Source organism: Macaca mulatta, chromosome 19 (assembly GCF_049350105.2).
Source record: "Macaca mulatta isolate MMU2019108-1 chromosome 19, T2T-MMU8v2.0, whole genome shotgun sequence".
Lineage (NCBI taxonomy): Eukaryota > Metazoa > Chordata > Mammalia > Primates > Cercopithecidae > Macaca > Macaca mulatta.
The window spans coordinates 10,165,554-10,189,826 of NC_133424.1; the positions used below are offsets into that span (position 1 = coordinate 10,165,554).

Genomic DNA, 24,273 nt, shown 5'->3' on the forward strand with positions numbered 1-24,273 from the left:
AGTCTTGCTTTGTTACCCAGGCTGGAGTGCAGTGGTCTTTGCTCACTTGCAGTCTAATTTTAGATGTGTAAAATAAGCCTCATGGAATTAGTAAACGCTTTCCCACATGCCTCAAAGTGAAGTCTTCTCTACACTGTGAATTTTTATTCCTTATATAAGGTATAAACATTTAATGAAATCTCTCCACATTCCTAATAGAGCCTCAGTCCACTCTTAAGTCACTAAGTGTTGGGTGAGGTCACAGTTATGACTTTCATAGTAAAAGAAACTTTCTTTTCTTGATAGTCCTTGATTTTCACAGGGCCTATCACCACAAGAGTTGGAAGTATTAAGATCTGATGAGCACTTACACACTTCACATGTCCTACGTTCATAGAACGTCTCTCCTGTGATTGCTTTTGTGTTTGCACTAACACTAATGATAGCTAATGAATGAAAAAAAAAAAATCACAACAAAATTTCATTATGTTTGAAGAAAGCTTAAAAAGTTGTGTTTTTCCACATTCAGAGCCATCCTGGCCTGCGGGTTGGACAAGCTTGATCTAAAGCTTTTCCCAAGTTCCTCACAGTATTAGTTTCCTAGGGTTGCTGTACAAAATAACACAGACTGAAAGATTTAACCAAGAGAAATTTATTGCCTCGCAGTCCTGGAGCCTGGAAGTCCATTATCAAGGTGGAGACAGGGTTGGTTTCCTCTGGAGGCCATAATGAAAGCATCTGTTCCAGGTCTCTGTCCTTGGCTTGCAGATGGCCATCTTCTGGTGGATTCAGTCTTCTCCGTGTGTATCCTTCCTTCACTTTCCCTTATAGGGACACCAGTGATGTTAGATTAGGGATCGAACCTAACAGCCTCATTTGAAGTTACTCACCTGTTTGAAAACCTTATGTCCAAATACAGTTATAGTGTAAGGAACTAGGACTTAGGACTTACAAATAAGGAGTGGGGCAACATCCAGACCATACCATTTAAATTGCAGGGTTTCTCTCCAATGTGAGTTCACATATGCACATTAAGGTTTGTGGGATTCAGAAAGGTATTCCCAGATTCTCTACAGTATTCATAGGGTTTCTCTCCAGTGAGATTTCGGATGTGTTTGGTAAGGCTTGACAATTCCGTGAAGTCATTTCCACATTCCCTGATGCAGGGTCTTCTCCACTGTGAATTCACACGCGTTCATTAGGACCTGAGATACAAAGTTGCTTCCACATTTTTACATTCATAGGGTTTCTCCCCAGTGTTTTCATGTCTTCAGAGAGAACGCAGACACCTTTAGGTCTTCCCACATTCCTTACACTGACAGTCTCTCATCTGCATGTCTTCTTTCATGATTTCGAAAGGAACTGGAAGAACTGAAGGCTTTCCCACACTCTTTACATTCATAGGGTTTCTCTCCAGTGTGAGTTCGTTCATGTAACTGAAACGAATTGGAGTAACTGAAGGATTTCCCACACTGTTTACATTTGTAGGGTTTTTCTCCAGTGTGGATCCGCATGTGAAGGTTAACACAAGTGGGAAACTTAAAAGCTTTGCCACATTCCATACACGTGTATGGTTTTTTGGCACTGTGGGTCCGCATGTGATTATTAAGACTAGAGGAATGCGTAAATGCTTTCCCACATTCCAGGCACTCAAAGGGCTTCTCTCCAGTGTGAATTCTCAAATGTCCACTAAGATTTGAAGAAATAGCAAAGGCTTTCCCACATTTGACACATTCAAAAGGCTTCTCTCCAGTGTGAGTTCTTGTATGTTCACTAAGGCGAGAGGATCTGGCAAAGGCCTTCCCACATTCCTTACATTCATAGGGCCTCTCTCCACTGTGAGTTCGTGCATGCTTAGTAAGGTCTGAGTTCTGAGTGAAGGCTTTCCCACAGTCCTTACATTTATAGGGTTTTATTCCAGTGTGAATTCGAAAGTGATCACTGAGGCATGAGGAATTTCTAAAGTATTTTCCACATATCTTACATTCAAAGGGATCCTTTGCAGTGTGAGTTTTTAAATGTTCAGTAAGTTGAGAAGATGTAGTGAAGGCTATCCCACATTCCTTGCATTCATAAGGCTTCTCACCCACATGACTTTTCATGTGTTGACTTAAGCAAGAGGAAACAGTGAAGGCTTTCCCACAATCCTTACATTTATAAGGTTTCTCTCCAGTGTGAGTTTTTCTGTGCTGAGTAAGCTGACAAGACCTAGTGAAGGCTTTCCCACACTCCTTACACTCATAGGGATTGTCTCCAGTGTGGGTTCCCATGTGAATGTTAAGGTATGCAGAATATCTAAAGCTTTTTCCACATTCCTTACATTTGTAGGGTTTTTCTGAACTGTGACTTTGTATATGCACAGCAAGGTCTGTGGAGTGAATAAAGCCTCTCCCACATTCCTTCCATTCGTGGAGACTTTCTCTATTGTGAGTTCTTAAATGTCCCTGAAGGTGTGAATGATTAACGAAGGACTTCCCAGAGTCACTGCAATCAAAAGCTTTATCTCCTGTGCACATTCTCTGGTGAACAACATCAGGGGTCAGGCTGAAGGCTTTTCCACACTGACTAAACACAGAACGTTGCTCTCCAGTAGAGGTTTTCTTGTGCAGAGTAAGGAAGTCTACTCCATACAGATGACACTCAAATGCATTCTCACTATTTTGAGTTCTCACGTGTGTCTTAAGGCATGAGTGTTCACTGGAGACATCTCCACATTGCTTAACATCATTGGCCTCCCCTCCGTTGTAGCTTCCTATCTGTTGATAAAGGAATGAATGATGATTAAAGGACTGTTCAGACTACTAACAGATTCCACTCATCAGAAGAGAGGAACATTGTGATGATTATTTGCGTGTTTACGATTTTCATTACACACATACAAGTACTGCCCTTTTGATTTCTTTCCAGTGGAATGATGAAAAGCTCCTGTCAGGCTGTGCCATCTACTCTAATCTCAAATGTCTGTAGACTTTTATGAAATTGCTTTAAAAACTCACTATCTAGTTACAAATGTGTACTTGATGGGAACTCTAAAACACTTAAGTGTTGGCTGGGCACGGTGGCTCACACCTGTAATCCCAGTGCTTTGGGAGGCCAAGGGGGGCAGATCACCTCAGGTCAAGAGTTCAAGACCAGCCTGGCCAACATGGTGAAACCCTGTCTCTACTAAAAATGCAAAAATTAGCCAGGCATGGTGGCGCGTGCCTGTACTCCCAGCTACTCAGGTGGGTGAGGCACAAAAGTCGCTTGAGCCCAGGAGGTGGAGGTTGCAGTGAGCCAAGATCGTGCAATTGCATTCCAGCCTGGGCGACAGAGCAAGACTCAGAGAGAAAAACAACAGTAAGTGTCAAGCTAGGTTTCAGGTATCCCCAGGTCATCGTATTGAGTCCTCTCCAGAGTCATTATCCCTCTGGGGAATGCTACTTATCTCAAAGAGCTCTCATTCTGCTAATTTTCTTTTTTCTTTTACTGTAATTAAATTAATTTAGTTTTTAGAGCTAAGATGTTGCTATGTTGACCAGGCTGGTCTAGAACTCCTAGCCTCAAATGATCCTCCCACTTCAGTCTCCCAAAGTGCTGGGATTACAGGTGTGAGCCACCATGCCCAGATTTATTCTGATTTTCTATAATGAAATCCCCAATCATCTCTAAATGTGAAAACTAAGACGTATCCTTGTTAATCTTACCATTTGAATCCCACTGGAGTTTGGCTCCCCCAAAAAATCTTGCTGAAGGGCTGACTCTTTGGTTTTAAGTTGCACTTTCCATTCTGAAGCTAAAGAAAAAAAGAAATGTAAGGATTTAGAGACACACAGGGTAGACAGATGGAGCTGAAAATGAGAGAGATCATTTGTATTTGTTTTCTTTTCTTTTTTTTTTTTTTTTGAGACAGAGTCTCGCTCTGTTGCCCAGGCTGGAGTGCAATGGCATGGTCTTGGCCTCCCAGAACCTGGGAGGTCTCTGCCTCCCAGGTTCAAGTGATTCTCCTGCCTCAGCCTCCTGAGTAGCTGGGACTACAGGCACGTGCCACCACACCCAGCTAATTTTGTATTTTTAGTAGAGATGGGGTTTCACTATGTTGCCCAAGTGGGTCTCAAACTCCTGACCTCGTGATTCATCCGCCTCAACCCCCCAAAGTGCTGGGATTACAGCCGTGAGCCACTGCACCTGGCCCCTGTATTTGTTTTCAAATTAAACATGGTAACAAAAAACAAGACAGATTGTATATCAAAAATGTGGCAATAATAAGGATATAGCGTCAAAATTTTACATAGTTTACTACCAACTGATTCTATGAAAATTAAAAACTCATGGTGAACACAAAGAATATTACCATGGAAGGGAAGTCAAGGAATAGGACAACAAGCACACATCAAAACAGGGAACTTGTTTTTCTTCTTTTTTTGAGACAGAGTTTCACTCTTGTTACTCAGGTTGGAGTGCAATGGGACAATCTTGGCTCACTACAACCTCCACCTCCCAAGTTCAAGCGATTCTCCTGCCTCAGCCTCCCAAGTAGCTGGGATTACAGGCGTCTGCCACCAAGCCCAGCTAATTTTTGTATTTTCAGTAGAGACGGGGTTTCAGCATTGTTGGCCAGGCTGGTCTTGAACTCCTGATATCAGGTGATCCTCCCGCCTCGGCCTCCCAAAGTTCTGGGATTACAGACATGAGCCACCGGTGAGTCACCATGCCCAGCCTTTTTTTTTTTCGAGACAGAGTCTCACTCTTTCAACCCAGCTGGAGTTCAGTGGCACGATCTTGGCTCATCGCAACCTTCAGCTCCTGGGTTCAAGCAATTCTCCTGCCTCAGTCTCCCTAGTAGCAGGGACTACAGGAGTGCGCCACCACACCCAGCTAATAGTTGTATTTTTGTAGCAATGGGTTTCACCACGTTGGCCAGGCTGGTCTTGAAATCATGACCTCATGTGATCCACCCGCCTCAGCCTCTCCAAGTGCTGAGATTACAGGCGAGCCACCACACCTGGCCTAAAACAAGAACTTTTAAAGAAGAAACCAACGGGTCCTATCACAGGAAAAAATGAGTAGACAAAGTTAAGACTATGAGAAGCTAAAGATTTCTTAACTTCTAAGAAAGAAATGGCCTAGCTGGGCAAGGTGGCTCACGCCTGTAATCCCAGCACTTTGGGAAGCCGAGGCAGGTAGAACACTTGAAATCAGGAGTTTGGGACCAGCCTGGCCAACGTGGTAAAACCCCATCTCTAATAATAATACAAAAAATTAGGTGGGCATGGTGGCACACACCTGTAGTCCTGGCTACTCAGGAGGCTGAGGCAGGAGAATCACTTGAACCTGGGAGGCTGAAGTTGCAGTGAGCCAAGATCACACCACTGCATTACAGCCTGGGTGACGGTAAAACCGTGTCTCAGGAAAAAAAAAAAAAAAAAGGCCTCAACGCTGTGAGATAAACTGCATCTTAAAAAGTTTTCTCATTATGGCCAGGTGCAGTGGCTCACGCCTGTAACCCCAGCACTTTGGAAGGCTGAGGCAGGCGGATCATAAGGTCAGGAGTTCGAGACCAGCCTGACCAACATGGTGAAACCCCATCTCTACTAAAAATACGAAAATTAGCTGAGCGTGGTGGTGGGCGCCTGTAATCCCAGCTACTCAGGAGGCTGAGGCAGGAGAATCGCTTGCACCCCAGAGGCAGAGGTTGCAGTGAGCTGAGATCCGGCCACTGCACTCCAGCCTGGGCGACAGAGCGAGAATCTGTCTCAAAAAAAAAAAAAAAGTTTCCTCATTTTACTTGTAAACATACTGAACTTACTGACCAGGGCAGTCCATCATGAACACTCACCTTGGAAATCACCTCTCTGCACTGTCCTAGACTCTTCTTGTTCCAGCCAAGAGATCAGACTGGGTTTGAAGAGCTGATACCCTGTGCACAGAGAAAGACTCATTACCAGAAGAGGCTCATGCATGAGATGACAAATCTTTCCATAACTCAGTAGCTGCAGTTCCAATGGAAGCAGTGAAATTATTTTAAAAGGGCTAAAAACGCAAATATCATCTGTCTGTGCCCCCAAAAGATTGGTGATCTCTGATCCCTGAAGCCCAAATCCAGGCTGATGTACATACTTACAAAAAGCACTAAGACTTTTATCCAAATAGGAAGTTAAATGAAACAAAGAGATCTTCATTCTCATGGGAAACAACTATACATCTCATTCTTCAACATTATAGCACATCAGATTCATGAGAGCTTGTTAAAACACCTGACAGGGCCCCTGTTGCAGAGTTTCTGACTTGAGTATGTCAAAGGTGGAGACTGAGAACGTACAGCTCCAATAGTGCTGATGAATCTCTACCACCAAGTAGAAGAAACCCTATTAGGGCAGGGACTATGTCTGTTATTTCCCACTGTGTTCAGAGTTGCTGTCTCTGATGTGCGATACAGTAAATACATAACATAATCTGTTCCACAGCAGGTTACAAGGGATGAGGCCAGTCTTACCTACTGTGGCCAAATTCTTATAGTTCTCTAGCATCACATCTCTGTAGAGGTTTCTCTGAGTTGGGTCCAGTAAAGTCCATTCTTCTGGGGTGAAGTCCACAGCCAGATCATCAAAAGTCACTGAATCCTAAACCATCACACACATGCTGGCTTGAGTCACATAACATGTCTACCGGTGTTCGCTGCAAAATGCAATACCTACAGAGTCTGAGGGCTCACACTGCCTACCCCAGAGTTCACTGGTCCCAGGAGGTCCTCTCTATCCACACTCACTCACTGTCAGTCCCCTCCAGTGACATGACTTGAATGGCACTTCTTACACATGATTGTACCTAACACAACCAGACTGGGAGGTCATCTGATTTCCCTCCACTGCAGCACACTCTTGAGCAGATGCTAGATAAACGCTGGTGAATGGATAAACTATCTCAGCAAAGGATACTTTTATGTCCCTTACCATGTGTCAGAACACTCAACAAAATAAAAACTATGCAGTTGGGACCATGAGGGAAGACTAATTAATCAACACTGAAATACTGGGATGGCATTCAAGGCAAACCCTCACCCATATGACAGGCTCCACTCCTTCAGGGAATTTGACTAGGGACTCGGTCCTTGAAGGAGGCTTTATTTGCTTTAAGAAGCTCTGGAGATAATTCTGTGTAGAAGGAAATGTGTCTATCTGGTGATGCAAGTATGATATTTTGGAGAAGGATACACTCCCTGCATACCTGGTAACAACTTGTCAGACAGCCAGCCACCACCCTTTCCACTTCTGTCTTTTCTTGAAGGCAGACTGGGTCCCTGTAAAGACCTCATGGAAAAGAAAGAAGGCATGAGAACCCAGGGCTGACCATAATTCCCACATTCACACACCCCAAAGTCCTGCTGTGAGATTCCCATATACTGCTGCACGCTCAAGAAAACACACACATACCCACTACCGCTATCAATTCCAGGGCAGTTCTGCCTCACCTAAAGGCAAAAAAAAAAAAAAAAAGGATGGTCAGCCATGCTGCCCACTGGGAAAAGGGTAATAGTCTTATTTTACAGATAATGAAACTTAACCGTGGAAATACATAGCACCTCTTCCCAAAGCACACACAGCAGGGGGCTGCTGAAGCATTCTGCCAGGTGCGATGGCTCACGCTTGTAATCCCAGCACTTTGGGAGGTCGAGACGGGCAGATCACTTGAGGTTAGGAGTTTGAGACCAGCCTGGCCAACATGGTGAAACTCCGTCTCTACTAAAAATACAAAAAATTAGCCAGGTGTGGTGGCACACGCCTGTAATCCCAGCTACTTGGGAGGCTGAGGCAGGAAAATCGCTTGAACCCGGGAGGCAGAGGTTGCAATGAGCTGAGATTGTGCCACTGCACTTCCGCCTGAGCAACAGAGCAAGACTCTGTCTCCAAAAAAAAAAAAAGAACAAAGCATTCCCTAGCCCACGTTAGCACCTCAGAAATTAAGTTGCAGTGTTAATGATCAGGCACAGGCCACTGGACTCCACATTGTGCGGGGGGACACCTAAAGCAGGGTCTCTGAAAATGAACAGAAACAGGACTTACCATAGGACAAATCAATGGCTGCCATCCCGCAGGGCTGACGGCTAAATGTGCTTCAAAATGCCTTTCCTTTACTCCAAGGATCACTCCAGGACAGCTTAGGAATCTACACGGACAGAGGTAACCTCCATTCTCTTTATCCAGTGTTAATGGTGTCCTGTTTGTATAAATCATTAAATCATTAATCAACAAGCATTACTTATCAGTCATCAGACATCATTAGCACTCTCTCTGCAGAGCATATAAGTGAAAGCCACTGAAAACGGTGTACACTACAAATATTAGGACCACCAGCTTCCACTACTGAGGAACGGTGTGTGTCAGAAGCCACACTAGCAGCTTTATATACATGCTTAATTATCATAACCACTCTTTACAGTAGATATCAATGACCCCTATTTGACAAAGAAAAAAACCAGGCCGGGCATGGTGGCTCACACCTGTAATCCCAGCATTTTGGGAAGCTGAGGTGGGTGTGTCAGTTGAGGTCAGGAGTTCAAGACCAGCCTGGCCAACGTGGTGAAACCCCATCTCTACTGAAAATACAAAAATTAGCTGGGCGTGGTGGTGCGCGCCTATAATCCCAGCTACTGAGGAGACTGAGGCAGGAGAATCGCTTGAACCTGAGAGACAGAGGTTGCAGTGGGCCGAGATCACACCACTGTACTCCAGCCTGGCAACATAGTGAGACTCTGTATCAAAAGGTAGAAAAAAAAAAAGAAAAAGAAAAAAAATCTACATTCAGACAACACTTGGCTTTGGTCCGGAATCATCCAGTTTGGAAGTTGCAAACCAGGACTTGAATGTAGGCAGTTTTGTCCCTGACACCCAATCTGTGGCTGTTCTGACTTTCCCACATGACCAGCGCTGGTCTAAACCTGCACAGTGCAACACCATGGTCACTACCCACATGTGTTATTGAACACCCACTCCATATTAACCTAACATGACCAAAGAACAGAATGTATTTTAATTTAATAAAATTTATACAGCTAAAAATTTAATAAAAATTAATCACAATCTTTAATAAATCAAACACAGAACAACAGTGCAAATACTGATTGACAGAATGGAATCTGAATGATGAAAATCACTGAAAACTGAACAGTTCATTATCCATGAACCAGCTACACCCCCACAAGGACGCTACAGCCTTTATTCTACGAATGAGAAGGCTAAAACTCTGAAGTCACACTGGGTTACAGAAACCCCATGTCCAGACTCCTGGTGTAGATTGTACCCACTTCCATGGGTTTCAAACTGGGGATCCTTAGGCTGAAGAGGGCCACAAATGTGTTTCGTTTGGTGAAATCTAAATCAATCATGTTATTTTATTTAAACCTGAAATATAATTAATGCACAATTAAAAGTGCAGATCTTAGGTATTCAGTGGATGAATTTTGACAATCGCATACACTTGTGTAATCAAAAGCCTCAACGAAATGTAAAACACGTTCGTCTCCCCTGAAAACCTTCTTGCCCCTTCCAGTCTATTCTTTCACTCTCAACTCCAGATAAGCACTCTGTGATTTCCCTCATTTAGCAGACACGACACTGGACAGGTAAATTAGGCAGTGTGCTCATCTCTCGCAAATGTACATCCTATCTTCATTTTTCTCTACTATTTAAACAACATGAGATAAATATTCTAAAATCTCCCACTGCAACTGTGGACTTGTCTATTTCTTCTTGTGTATCTGTAATGTATACTCCTTTACACATCTTGTAACATTACTGGGTAGATAGATACACACATTGTATCTATCTGGGTATCTAAAGTATCTAAAGTATCTAACATTGCTGGGTAGATAGATACACACATTGAACTTTCCTATTTTTGGAGCAACAAAACCTTTTATCATAAGGAACTCTGTGTGTCTCTAGGAATGTTCTTGGATGATGCTGGGTGACAGACACTGTGACCTGCTTTTCTTTGTGGAGTCTCTGTATCTCATGGGCAGCCTTAGGTATCTTTGGGTGCCAATGTTCTCCTTTACCTGGCATGGAGCCTAAAGGCACCCATTGATGGCTGGACAGACAACTGAGATCCTTCTAAACACTGTTAAAGTACACCCAGACTACAGCCCCTTCACAATTCATAACACAATACACATCTGAGTTTTGAGGAAATGTATTGAACTACTCAATGAATGCAAGGGTGACAGGAATACTGTCTCTTTCTATGCACTTATCCACCACCCAAGGCCTGTCTGCATACCAACGACTGGTTTCCCCCAGTCGCCTGATGTGGATATTTAGTGCTCTCAGTACCCTTACTGGCACCCTAACTTCCTCTGCTCATGAGCCCAACAGCCAGGGTTGCCTGCATTCCAGAGGGCTGTTTCCTGCTTTCCCCAAGTCTGACGACTAGCTCTAGCACCCCCCAAAAGTACAGAGCAGAAGCACTATAGCCCTGCTAAAGGCTGACCCTGAAGGGCAGTACTAAAGGAAAATCTTCCCAGTGGCAGAGCTTCGGGCAGTGTATTGGCCTGCTTCTGGGTCTGCAGTAGGAGTTGACAAGATGCATGCATACACAAACACAGACTCATTAAGAGTTGCCTATGGCTTGGCTGGATGGTCAAAAATGTGGGAGGAATGCCAGGCGCGGTGGCTCACGCCTATAATCCCAGCACTTTGGGAGGCCACAATCCCAGCATTTTGGGAGGCCAAGGCGGGTGGATCACGAGGTCAGGAGTTTGAGGCCAGCCGGGCCAATATGGTGACATCCTGTCTCTACCAAAAATTTAAAAAAAAAAAAAACCAGCCGGGCATGGTGGCTCACACCTGTAGTCCCAGCTACTCGGGAGGCTGAGGCAGAAGAATGGGTTGGGCCCAGGAGGTGGAGGTTGCAGTGAGCCGAGATGGTGCCACTGCCCTCCAGCCTGGGTGACAGAGTGAAACTCCGTCTCAAAAAAAAAAAAAAAAAAAAAGTGTGAGGAACCAGAGTGGTAACAAGGAAACCTGGGAGAAGGTACATGGACGGACCTCACTGAAAGGACAGATTGTGTCCCATGTGAATGCCTACCAAAGGTGATCCACTAGAAATAAGGCGGACAGAATCACGCACACTAAAGATACCTGTTAACTTTTCCTAGCTACCTCAGTGCTTGCTCAATGGGCCCATTAAAAAATGTTCATGACAGCAGGGATAAAGGCTATGCATGGGCTCAGCAATAAGGACTTCCCCTTACCAAGTCTGACTCAGCTAACATTACTGCTGGGCCTAATCTCCTGAAAGCAGAAATTAACCCTGAGCACCCAATAGGGCGCCATTCCTTAGAGGAGACCAGCCAGCCATGCTGTAACGGTTCCTCTTCTATCAGGAAATATGACTCATCCTCACCAGAACAGACTCATGTTCTGCTGTGGATTTGCCTTTCGACTAGTTAGGCTTCTGCTGGCACCACCATCCACGGACTCACAACGTGCTTTATCAGCAGTCACGGCCTCCACACAACAGAGTTTCTAAACAAGAAAAGCATCTTACTGCAGAGAAGTGCAACAGTAGAAGCACGTCCTTAAAATCAACTGGTCCCATCGCACAACCCATCACTCAGAAGCAGTGGATCTACGTGAAAAGTAGAATCGCATACTGAAAACTCAGTTACAGGGCCAAATGGGAGACAACCCTTAGAAAGGAATTCTGTCCCACAGGCCAAGGAGTATGCTTTGAGTCAGAGAGCCTTCCATGGTACTGTCTCCCCACAGCCAGAATACATGGGTCCAAGAATTGATGAGTGGGCCAGGCGCAGTGGCCCACACCTGGAATCCCAGCACTTTGGGAGGCCGAGGCAGGTGGATCGTTTGAGGTCAGGAGCTCGTGACCAACCCGGCCAACATGGGGAAACCCCATCTCTACTAAAAACACAAAAAATTAGTTGGGCATGGTGACACATGCCTGTAATCGCAGCTACTTGGGAGGTTGAGGCAGGAGAATGGTTTGAACCTGGGAGGCGGAGGTTGCAGTGAGCCGAGATTGTGCCACTGCACTCCAGCCTGAGTGACAGAGCAGGACTCTGTCTCAAAACAAAAAACAAAACAGGCCAGGCGCGGTGGCTCACGCCTGTAATCTCAGCACTTTGGGAGGCCAAGGCGGGCAGATCACAAGATCAGGAGATCGCGACTATCCTGGTTAACACCATGAAACCCCGTCTCTACTAAAAATACAAAAAATTAGCCAGGCGTGGTGGCAGGTGCCTGTAGTCCCAGCTACCAGGAGTCTGAGGCAGGAGAATGGCATGAACCCGGGAGGTGGAGCTTGCAGTGAGCTGAGATCGCGCCACTGCACTCCAGTCTGGGTGACAGAGTGAGGCTCCGTCTCAAAAAAACAAAAACAAAAACAAAAAAACAAAAAAAATAGAACTGATGGGTGAAGGTGGAATTAACTCCACTGACAGAAGTTTGCTTCCACTCCCAGCGACTCAGAGCACTGCTGGTCCAGAAATCTTCTTAGTCCCTAGTGGAAAATGCCTCCCCCGTTACGGTTCCAATGCACTGGAACAGGAGATTGCCACCTGGCCCTTTTGGGCTTCATATACCACTAACCCAAGAGGGAAAAAAAAAAAAAAGGTTAATCTACTGGCTGGAGTGGTTAATCCCAATTATCAAAGGAAAACTGTGGCACTGCTAGACAACTGAGGCAAGGAGGATGAAGTGATGAAGTGTAGAACCTCTGAGTACTTCTATACTCCATAGAAAAGGTTAACGGAAAACCACAGCTGAACGAAGGCAGGACAACAGAGGACTCGGACTCTGGGCGAAGGAAGATTTGGATCGCTCCTCCCTGGTACAAAACCCGGAGCAGCTGAGGTTCAAGTGGAAGGCTGGGAAAATATGGAATTAGTCCCTGAAGAAGTAAACCGTGGACATCAACTGCAACCTCAAGACCAGTGACAGAAACAAGAAATGTAGTTTTGCACATTTTCTCTGTGCTTGTTATATCTATGTGTGTCTATATCCATGTGTTTATTTATATGAATCATTTACTTCTATCTTTTTCCCGCTTTTATTTTATATACACATTATTAGAGGTTACATGTGTAATTGTGTCTTTAGGAAACAGAATCGTTAGAATGGGACTAAATTTGAGGAGTAACTGACACGGCCCGTGGTGGGAAAACAAAGGACTGTTTGAACTGCACATCTTCTCAGTCTGGGGATGGGTGAGGACTTCTTCTCTCGTATCTTCTTAGGTAGGAGTATGGACTTGTTTAATTATTCCAAAGAAGCTCCTATGTGTGTAGGAGAGTGCATATGGATGGTAAAGAACCAAAGAGTGAAATATGCCAGTTAGCTGTTTATGTATCTCAGCTCCAATACCCCCATCGCCTTTGTCTTAGTTAAAACTTCCCCTGCCTGTGTAGCTGTTTGTTATATGGCCCGCTTGTTCCTCACCTCACTGGCCTCAAACCCAACACATCTCACAGCTGCTGACTACAATGAAACTTAGTGGCCAACACCAGAGTCATATAAATAAGACCTTTCCTTTGTGCAGCCAATCCACAACCCCCAAAGGAAGGCCTGAAGGATAACGTCCATGGACCTTAATAAAGCAAGGCCCCACAGGTCCTCTCTCATTCCTACCCCACAGGTTGAGCACCCGGCTGTCTCTGGACTTCCATCAGCCTCCGAGAGCAGCCTCCTGTTCCAGGGATCTGTGAGTAGGAGGGCGCTTCTGACATTTCACGTGTTTTGTTGTGCTGCCTCCTCTACATGTTGCCTGCCCAACACACTGGAATGTAACTCTCCTCCCCATCTGGGTAGGGCTAGAATTTGCAGCCACTCTTCAGAGACAGAGAGAGACCCCTTAGACCAAAACAGAGGAAAATATACTCAGTGCAGTGAACAGGGTGTGTAGTCACAACCCGAGGGACACAAGCCCAGGCCTTCAGATTGCTCTTGGCCTGCTTACTACCTGGCCCACCCACATGGCTGATGCCATATGGGAGGGCTCCGTGGCCTGCTGGGGTGCCTCCCTGCTGCTGTGCACTGCTGCCTGGTGTCTTTGTGGAACGCTGCCAAAACTCCCCTCCCTAAATTGGGTGGGTCCTCCATAGTCCAAGTGCTCCCTGGGACTCACCAACTGCTAGCCTTGGGAGGGCAACAGGGGTATGACACTCACTATCCAAGGCTGCTGTCACTTCCCCAGATAGGAACTGCTGGGCTGGAGGAAGCCAGCTGTATTCCCAAGGCCTCACTCTGGCACCGCGGGGTTGCTACTGAGAGGCAGAAGTGGGTAAGGCAGGCTCTGGGCCAATCAGAGCGTTAGCGGAGTGCAAGAGGAAGACCAGCATTCTGACTGCCTGCTGAGTGGAGAGACAGTACGGACAAGACCACCAGACTTCCCACCCTGACAACAGTAGCAGCCCCTTCACTGGGGAGATGACGGCACCTCGCTGGCAAGGCTGCTGCCGGGGTCTGCTATTCCCATGACATTGTCTTCCCTTGCATCTGTTTCTCTATGCCCCCACCCTGACGAGGTCAACCGGGCGCCCTAGACAGAAAAGTGGCTGCCTACAAACGGGGCAGATGGGAAGCACAAATGGAGGCCAGAGATCAAAACAAGGGCCACTCGGGACCACTGGAAGCTTATCAGGTAAACAAAGGAAAAAATATTTTAGCCACCTGGGGATACAAGCCATTCTAACGATTTTACGTAGAAGAAAAAAAGAGAGGGAAAGAGGCCGGGCGTGGTGGCTCAAGCCTGTAATCCCAGCACTTTGGGAGGCCGAGATGGGCGGATCACGAGGTCAGGAGATCGAGACCATCCTGGCTAACACAGTGAAACCCCGTCTCTACTAAAAAATACAAAACACTAGCCGGGAGAGGTGGCGGGCGCCTATAGTCCCAGCTACTCGGGAGGCTGAGGCAGGAGAATGGCGTAAACCCGGGAGACGGAGCTTGCAGTGAGCTGAGATCCGGCCACTGCACTCCAGCCTGGGTGACAGAGCGAGACTCCGTCTCAAAAAAAAAAAAGAGAGGGAAAGAGACTGATTATCTTGAGGTCTGGACTTCCCAGTCCTCTACTGCCTAGAAGCACTGGGCCCCTTACCCCTCCTTCTTTTCCTCTTATCAACCAGAGACAGAAATTAAGAACCCTTCAGGCAGTTAAAAGCCTAAGACCAAAAAAAGAGAAAAAAGAAAAAAAAAAAAAAAAAGGAAAAAAAGGCTCGGGCTTTGGGAAGTTACAAGTTCAAGAAAAAAAAAAAGGAACTTTTTTTGAACTTTAAGTACAAAGCAAATGCCAGGTCTAACAAACATAATCCCGCTAGCCCTAGATTACTTAATGATTTAAACACAGACCATGAGACACAGGGAAAAAAATAATAGGTAATTAGATTTTAACTAACATTCGCTAAAATGTACCAATTAACAAAACTGCATAGGCCTACTCAATCTGGGGCTCAAATTACACTTATACCTGAGGATCCCACTAAATTTAAACATTGTGCTCCCTAAAATCTTAAAAGGGTAAGTAAATACAAGAGAAAAAAATTAGGTATGCCTCGCTTTAACTGTAGCCTTCAGTTTCCCATAGTCACAGGACCCGTTGCCCTAAAATATTCCATATGAGGCATAAACATGCTAACATAATAAATAGAGACTTTGACACTTACAAATTGGCTGGATAAAATGGGACCCCAGGGATAATCAGTTAAGATACTTCACATGGCCCAAGGTAAGTTACAATAGGGCCTCAAGGATTAAAACTTCTATAAAACCTAATTAATGAAGGGGCGATTATCTCTACTGCTTCTCCATTTGACAGCCCAATTGTGCCTGCTCTTAAATCTGAAAACAAAATAAAGGGCACGTCATGCTGGATTACTACGGCCTTCACATTGTGGTCCCATCCACCAAGGCGCCCACACCCAGTATTATTAAAACTCCTGCTTCTATTCAATCAACAACCAATAACTATTGTGCTTTTAATTATAAATGTGGCTAATGTAACGTGTTCTTTTTTTTTTTTTTTTTTTTCTTGAAATGAAGTCTTGCTCTGTCTCCCAGGCTAGATTGCAGTGGCGTGATCTTGGCTCACTGCAACCTCCACCTCCCAGGGTTCAAGCGATTCTCTCCCCTCAGCCTCCCAAGTAGCTGGGATTACAGGTGCATGCCACCATGCCCAGCTAATTTTTTTTCTTTCTTTTTTTTTTTAAAATTAGAGACGGTGTTTCACCCTGTTGGTCAGGCTGGTCTTGAACTCCTGACCTCAAGTGATCCACCCACCTCAGCCTCCCAAAGTGCTGGGATTACAGGCATGAGCCAACACGCCCAGCCTGGACAACATGTGTTGTTCAGTGACTATTTCAACAGCCTCTCATCTGCAGCTTGCCTCTCCCTCCGATAGGACACAACACACCTTTTCCAGGCTACCCAACAGATCTGTTATCACGTAGGATCTTTGCAAACGAGATCTTAACAATATCCACCTTCCCCAGGAACGCAGGTATGCACTGCACTGATAACAGCCTTCCCCAAGGAAACTCTCTTGACCTGCTCATTAAGGGGAAATAATTCCAATATCTTTTAGTAATTTTTGGGTTCTGGTGGCAACATATTCCTGATTTACAAATTATACTTATAAATTAAATTAAAATCAACAAGCGCTCCTATTAATGCCTCGAAGAAAAAAAAAAGGGGGGGGGGGAAGCAACTTCCTAAAAGGACCTCCTTCATGATAGAGAGACTGGCAGCTTTTTAAATGCCTGCTGGAGTCTCTGGACCACTTATGATGGTCATTAGCTGTCCCAGGTCCTCTAGTAAGAGACACTGCCCCTCCTGACTTCCTGTTATTCACCAGTAAAACAAGTGACTGGCCATCTACAGGGCTCTCCTGGAAACAGAGGATCTCACAGACCTGAGCCTGTGATCCTCCTATGCAGCTGCCCACTGTGCTCTGGGTCAGGGACACAACCCCCCACAAGCTCTGCCTGGCCACTGAGGCCTCCCTAGGCCACGATGAAGCCAATCTCAGGCCCTCGGGTCTAATCCACCTGCAGGAAGCAGTGGCTTCCCCTGTCCTTCAGCCAGGGTGCTGAAGGAGGTCACCCCTCCCTCCTCCAGGTCCTCTGACTACCTGGAAAGCCCTTGGGATTAACTGAGTGAACAGTAATGGGAGTTCATAGACTGTGGAAAGGCCACTGCTGACCATCGTAAGTGATGGAGCTCAGCGGAATGCTGCTGCCTTCCATCCCTTAGCCAGGATGTCCCAAATAAAGGACAGGACCCAAGAAACAACGTGCCTGGCCAAATTTCAGGCAGCTGCCTTAGCACTGGATGCCCGGGTCAACAAACCGTCCCACCTTCTTCACGGTTACGATAAACTATTGGGTCATTACCTAAAAACTGTCCCTTTCAAAGTGGGGGGAAAAAAAAAAAAAACCCTGGGAATCTCTTGTCTGACAGATACCCAAAATATAAAGCAAAATCTCACATCTCTCCACATACTAAAAGCCACAATACAAGGCCTTGCCAGGACACTACTTATTCCCTTCGGAGTTACAGACTTCATTAGTAACCTAGATATATGTTTCACTTCTTTTTTGTCAATTTAATTTTTTTTTTTTAAGAGGCAGAGTCTCGCTATGTTGCCCAGGCTGGTCTCAAACTCCTGGGTTCAAGCAATCCTCCCACTTCAGCCTCCCAAACTGCTGGGATTACAGGGGTGAGCCACTGTGCCCAGCCCATGTTTCATTTCTTAAAATATATAATGCTAGCCCCTCAAAAAATACATTCAATAGAACTTTCATTTCCCTAATAGGTCTCAGATTACTGGTTTCACTGAAAGACAGAAAAATGTCCTCAAATAACTACTTTTCAAATTCCAGTCCAAAAAACAGACTCTTGAAATTCTCTATCATGCTCTAGGGCTTAACTTATTTTCAATCTTGCCCCCATCCCATAAGGGTTGAAGGCCAAATGGAGGGTGCGTAGTCTCCTGGAACTTACTAACATTAGATTGTCCCAGAGGCCCAGCAGCTGCTTATCTGACAGGGGACCCATCTGAACGTAAACTTCCACCAAAAGAAACAAAAACACGTTGTCAGGTACAGCTACATATCATTCTATTAACGGTTCATCTTACTAGGTGCTGTGTTGGTTTACAACCTGGAGGGCCACATCTACTTCAGTGGGTATCCACTTTAAAAGGATACCCCAGTGACACCCTATTGACTTTGTCCTAGCCCAAAATATCACCGCTGGAAACACTGCCTCCAGCAACACAGCCCCGACCCCAGACTCTGATGGTGGAGATGACCCCACCATTACACTAAAACCTCCACACAGTGATACCTGTGGACTGCCTCTCCTAAAACACAAATGGACACAGAACATTTTTTTCGTCCTGAACTGTCTGCTTAGCCCATGATCCTGGTAGAGTATTTGCTTTCCGCTCATACGTGCACACCCATATACCCATGCCTGGAGGAAAATCTGGTAGGAGTTACTAAAATTAATGGAGATTACTGTTTTCCCCAAGAGGCACCTACCTCATGGCAGTAAACTCCTTAATCCCAGGGAGGGGACCACCTACTCCCTGATGCCTTCTACTGAAGAAGGAATTCATGAATCTTACAAGTATAATTAAAGACAACCAAAAATTTTTACTTTTTCCTTCAAAAGCTAAGTGTAGCATAGCCCCTCCCCCTCCCCCCCACCACCCAGTAGTCCAAGTTAGAGAAGAATACTAACTGCCTGTTTTTTCTTCTGTGCTCAGTAAGCTTTATCTGTACTTGCTAGTTTCACGTTCCTTGGGGCTCAGTGAGTTCCTACTTCACCTTCCTAGTGCAGCTGCAAAGTCACAAGGTTAATATAGAAACACGGTCTCCCAGGGATGTGGAACATGTAGTATAGATAAATGTAAAACACTGATCAACTGCCTCTGTTCTCGCTTCTGTAAGTACGCTTCCTGCATCAGTAGCTCCCGGCCACTGACTGCTTAAAAGGTGGCTGCTTTCTTTGTTCAGGGCTCAGACTTTGCTGGACCCTAGTCCTACTGAGCCAGGTGATCACCTCTTAATAAAGACGTTTCCTGAACTCACTCTGTTCAGTCTCTCCCATCTTTGATTGTCCCACAACACTACTACCCTTCCCACTTTCTATCTCAACTTCCAGCCTTGCCTATCCAACCACAACCACGCCTGCCCCTTGGTTACACACAATACCACTAACCTTTACGTATGCTTTACTAAATCATCAGCTCATATCCTCCAACATAACTGCCCTACATCCATTTTTAGGCCTGATGTAAGTTATTTGGAACCGAGTCGGACCCCATCACCTTTGGCTTACTTAAAACTTCCCCTCCCTGTGTACTGTTTGTGACATAGCCTACTTGTTCCTTACCTCACTGACCCCAAACCCAACACAGCCCACAGCAGCTGGCCATAATGAAACCTACTGGCCAATACCAGTCATGTAAGTCAGTTCTCCCCACCGCTCAGGTCTATCCAATCCACAACGCTGGGAAAGCCTGAGGGATAAGGCCCATGGACCATAACAAAGGCACAGTCCCACAGGTCCTCTCTGTCTCATTCCCCACCCACTGGTTAGCACCCGGCTGTCTCCTGACTTGCCATCAGGACCTCAAGGGCAACCCTCTTCTCATGGATCTGTGAGGAATAAAATGTTTCTGCTACTTGATGTGTTTTGTTGCCTTTTCTGTATCTAACCCACCCAACACACCAGAACATCTCTCCTCTTGGTCAGGACAGGGCTAGAATTTACAGCCACTCTCCAGAGACAGAGGCCTCAGGACTGAATTAGAGGAACATACAAAAAGGGGACATGGGATGGACACTGCACAAGGGAGCGTTGCCTCCTGGATACAATTGTGGCACGATGGTCAGCAGTGTGGGTGTGAGGGCATTGGAGGGTACTCTGTCCATGCCATGTGCCCAGAACACAGTCCTCAGGATACCACAAAACCCTGCCCCAGTCACCACCACCCTGTGGCCCTCCTAACACGGATGCCACATGCTCAAAACACTCCCACTAGCAGAGGCACCCTCTGCACATGTGCCAACCTGGCTTGATGGCTTGTGCCCCTCATGACGCAGACAATGCGCATACCAGGATGCATGCTGCTGCATGACCTATGCCTCAGAGGTTTGTTCCCAAAGACCTCCAAATGTGGACAATGATGTCCCAGGCCTTACAAACAAAGTGGCATCCAAATTTTCTGTGCATAGCTGCCATCACCATCAGTGTGAGTGTGCCCCAGAGGTGTGTTTGTCACAGCACTTCCAGGGCAGACATGAAACAGTCCAAGCCTCATAGCTACAGTGGTGCCCTGACTCCCCCTACAGGCTGACCCACCCATTGCAGCTGGCCTTTGACTTGGAACACTGCTTCAATCTTGCCTAAGGACTATGACCAACTCCAGTCTGAGTAACCCAGCAAACTTCACCATCCAGTGGGCTACAGCCACACTGTGGCCAAATATTTTAATATGACCCCAGAGATCCCCACCTGCTGGCATGCATACCCATAGAAAACACCCTCCTGTTGAGTGTATACATGACCTCTGACCCGCTTCTAACAGAAGAATAAGCAAAAATGAAGAGACTGCAGGTGTGACTGAGGTCTCAAGTCAGTTGGGTTTTTTTGTTTTGTTTTGTTTTTAGACAGGGTCTCATTCTGATTGCCCAGACTGGAGTGCAGTAGCGCAATCTCAGCTCACTGCAGCCTCCACCTCCCTGGTTCAAGTGATTCTCCGGCCTCAGTCTCCCAAGTAGCTGGGATTACAGGCACCCACCACCATGCCCAGCTAATTTTTGTATTTTTTTAGTAGAGTCGGGGTTTCACCATGTTGGCCAGGCTGGTCTTGAACTCCTGAACTGAAGTGATCCAACCACCTTGGCCTCCCCAAGTGTTGGGATTACAGGCGTGAGCCACTGCACCTGGTCTACTCTTATCTTGATACACATATTGTACACATTACTGTTGCTGTAGGGCATGTATGTGTATAAACCTAGTATGTACTGCCAACAGTTTCTGAAATTGGTTTGCCAATACGCTCTCTAAAAAGTAGTATATGCACATCCTCAGCAACTTTATATCGGATCCGCATCAATGATTTCACTACGTGCGGCTAGCTCACTGGAACCCCTAAGTGCCAAACAGAGAAAATGTATACAATTTCAGTCTTCACTTAAAGTCGTCAACAGGTTCTTGGAAACTGAGACTTTAAGCAAAATGACATCCCACAAAGCAAATTTTTTCCCATGCTAAGTGATATAAGCGAGTTAAGCTCCCACAGCATGTTTCTGGTCACAAAAATGTCACTAAACTGCTAAATAAAGACCCCAAACACTTCTAATATTAAATATTGAAATAAATGTGAGCTATATATACATTTTAAAAAGACTAATAAAAATAGGATGTTTATCCAATTTTTGATGAATCGGTGTGCGATGGAATTAACAGTGGTAGGTTAAATCAACAAATAAATGTTTCCAAAGCAAAAACTGTAAGGACTACCTCCTACCACCAAGAAGCTCAAAAACAGTAACAAATGGGGCCAGCTTGCTAAGTGGTACCATTTACTATTGTACATTTGTATCATTCCCAAATGTTTTAGGAATTTTTATTTTACAATAGTTTGTGTTCATTCATTCATTCTCCAATCCGCCTATTCCAGTTCCAGGATAAAAATGGCCAGAGCCCATCCTAACAGCTCAGGGCACACACACACACACATTCATAGGGGGACGATTTAGACACGCCAATTAAGCTAACATGTGCATCTTTGGGATGTGGGAAGAAACCAGAGTGCCCAGAGAAAACCCATGCAGACATGGGAGGAACGTGCAGAATCTACAGAGTGGCCCTACCGGAATTAGATTTTTTTTCCCCATGGATGTTATAATTAACAGACATTATTCTAAGATCTGTTGTATTTCCAGGCCATATGGCCCCTTCACAGCTTTTTGGCAGCCCACAATGGCAGGTGGGTTTTCTGGTCATTTACTTACATGGAGTGTATCAAGCCAACCCCCTAGGTGTATGAGTGTCTGTAAGGAATCACACAGAGTGTTTATTCTGGACATTCCTTCAGGGAAACAAAGGACTAATTTAGGTAGAAAGAGCCCAAAAGTGAATTGAAAAAAAACAACATTGAAAGAGGTTTTGTCTGTTTATGAATATACATATTTCCTAAGACTGATAATTAACATCAGTGAATTTTCACGGAGAGCTTATTTTTCAATGCTTAAGCACTGATTCTCATTAATCCCTTGAATTAATTTCTTATTCATGTAATTAAAACGCATTCATGCTTCTCCTATTTTCCCTTGATTTACATCATTTGTCAGATGTCACTTACTTTGGCCAGGGACAGTGGCTTACACCTGTAATCCCAGCACCTTGAGAGGCCAAGGTGGGTGGATCACTTGAGGTCAGGAGTCCAAGACCAGCCTGGCCAACATGGTGAAATCATCTTTACAAAAAAAAAAAAATACAAAAATTAGCCAGGCATGGTGGCGCACACTTGTAATCCCAGCTACTAGGGTGGCTAAGGCAGAAGGATGGCTTGAAAACTGGAGAGGTGGAGGTTACAGTGCTACAGTGAGCCGAGATCCTGCCACTACACTGGATCCTGGGCAACAGCGAAACTCTGTCTCCAAAAACAAGATATCACTTACTTTTTCCTGTCAGTCATACATTTAAGATTAAATTATCCCATCACATTGTTTCCCCAACCAAAGAAAGAATACTGACTCTGTCAAACCTGGGGTAATCTTTGATGTACTCCTCTCTCTCACCCTAGAAATGGAGTCAGCCAATTCACAGAATGCTTTGGCCAGCTCTTATTTCCTTCCCTTTCAAACATGGCTAAATCATACCATATTTTTTGGTCTCAGCTTGAATATCACTCTTTTCTTAGCATTGCCTATTCCAAAGAAAAATAGAGAAAATAATTCTGCCCTCTACTTTACTTATAGACCCTCATCAACTTGTAATACACTTATTTGCTTGGTTACATGACAGCCTCCTCCCCTACTTTACAACCTCCCTAAGAACAGCCCTTGGCTGAATTTTTTTTACTATGCTTTAATTAACCATTCAGACACTCATTCTTTTACAGGATGCACCAAGAAATGAAGGATACATTTAAACACAGCACAGAATACAATCAGAACTACCAAAATGTATAACTTTCTGAAAGAATGAATGACTCCGCAAAAAGACAATATAACGCATAAACAGTGTCTGCTAGTTTTAAAGAGACTAAAAGACATGAAAACTTGGATACATATTAGATTTCAAAACAATCAAAAGCACACATTGGAACAAAGTGGAGAACTGTACCTTTTTACACAGGGTACGTATTAACAACATTTTAAATTTTCTTGGTTCATAGTATTATGGTTTTAAAAGGACATGTCTTTATCTATAGGACACGTATTAGCAAGCATTTAAACCTTAAGTGTCACGCCTGCAATGTTCAACTTACTTCAAAGCCTCCATTCCTTCTTCCTATAAGCCCCTGTTTTGAAGCTCTGTGGGGAGGTACAGGCCTAGGAAGTTCAGATAAAAAGAACAGCTAGTTGAGTATTCTTGCTTTTCTTCAGTAGAAAGACTTGCGGTCTACAAACGTTTATATTCACATAGAGAAATAAGCACACCCTAGATACCTAAAAAGTAGCTTTATGTTTCTACCTGAATGTAGTGCGTCAAAAGTAAATACAGGATGCGCAAAAAGAAAAACAAATTCTCAGATAAAACAGGAGGAAGAAGCCCCCGAAACCAACTTTCACCCCAGTACTCACCCGGACGCGCCAGACTCGCCAGGTCCAGGAGATGGTGGGGACGAAGGACCACAGTCAACCTGACTCGAACGGCGAAAACTCGTTTCTGGGAAAAAGAAAGAAAGAAAGAAAAAAAAAGTCACAAAGATTGCTTTGGAGGACTTTGAAGCGGCAATCACCGTGTTTGCAAAAATCGTGAGGAAGCGCACTTACGAGAGATCCCGAAAGGGCTCCTGGCCCAGGGCCGTACCAGTGACAGCTTGAGGGACTTTTTGGCCCCGGCGGACGCGAGGGGGGCAGGCAAGGCCTCTCTAAAGAGGCCCCTCGGCGGCCTGGGGCAAACTGGCACTTTCACCACCCCTTTCACCGCTGGCTCCCGCCCGTTATCCGACCTCGCCAAAGCTATGTCAAGCCCTAACATCACCAGGAAGAAAAGTCGTTTGGCTGCGCGGAGAAAGCGCCGGAAAACACAGCAGCGCTCCGCTGACGTCACTTCCGCC

At 45.3% G+C, this 24,273-nt stretch overlaps 1 protein-coding gene and 1 long non-coding RNA gene across 12 annotated transcripts; both read right to left on the bottom strand.

Moving 5' to 3' along the window:
* Nucleotides 1-615: 615 nt before the first annotated feature.
* On the bottom strand, nt 616-24,215 carry LOC713783 (uncharacterized). 11 transcript variants are annotated; one of them, XM_077977134.1, is made up of 10 exons: nt 23,987-24,068; nt 23,795-23,879; nt 23,479-23,542; nt 8,022-8,175; nt 7,392-7,429; nt 7,186-7,258; nt 6,455-6,581; nt 5,798-5,878; nt 3,666-3,748; nt 616-2,735 (listed from the first exon to the last, which is right to left on the bottom strand). In XM_077977134.1, the coding sequence occupies exons 3-10, from the start codon at nt 23,490-23,492 to the stop codon at nt 1,290-1,292; spliced, it is 2,016 nt and encodes a 671-aa protein (XP_077833260.1). In that variant the 5' UTR covers nt 23,493-23,542; nt 23,795-23,879; nt 23,987-24,068; the 3' UTR covers nt 616-1,289. The 11 variants fall into 11 exon arrangements, with proteins under 11 accessions (XP_077833260.1, XP_077833259.1, XP_077833262.1 ...); XM_077977133.1 differs by having other exon boundaries at nt 3,666-3,754; XM_077977136.1 differs by having other exon boundaries at nt 3,666-3,754; nt 7,186-7,268.
* On the bottom strand, nt 12,476-19,627 carry LOC144336647 (uncharacterized). Its single transcript, XR_013408867.1, has 3 exons — nt 18,973-19,627; nt 16,291-17,617; nt 12,476-14,856 (listed from the first exon to the last, which is right to left on the bottom strand). It is a non-coding gene; the product is annotated as an uncharacterized LOC144336647 (long non-coding RNA).
* Nucleotides 24,216-24,273: the final 58 nt, after the last annotated feature.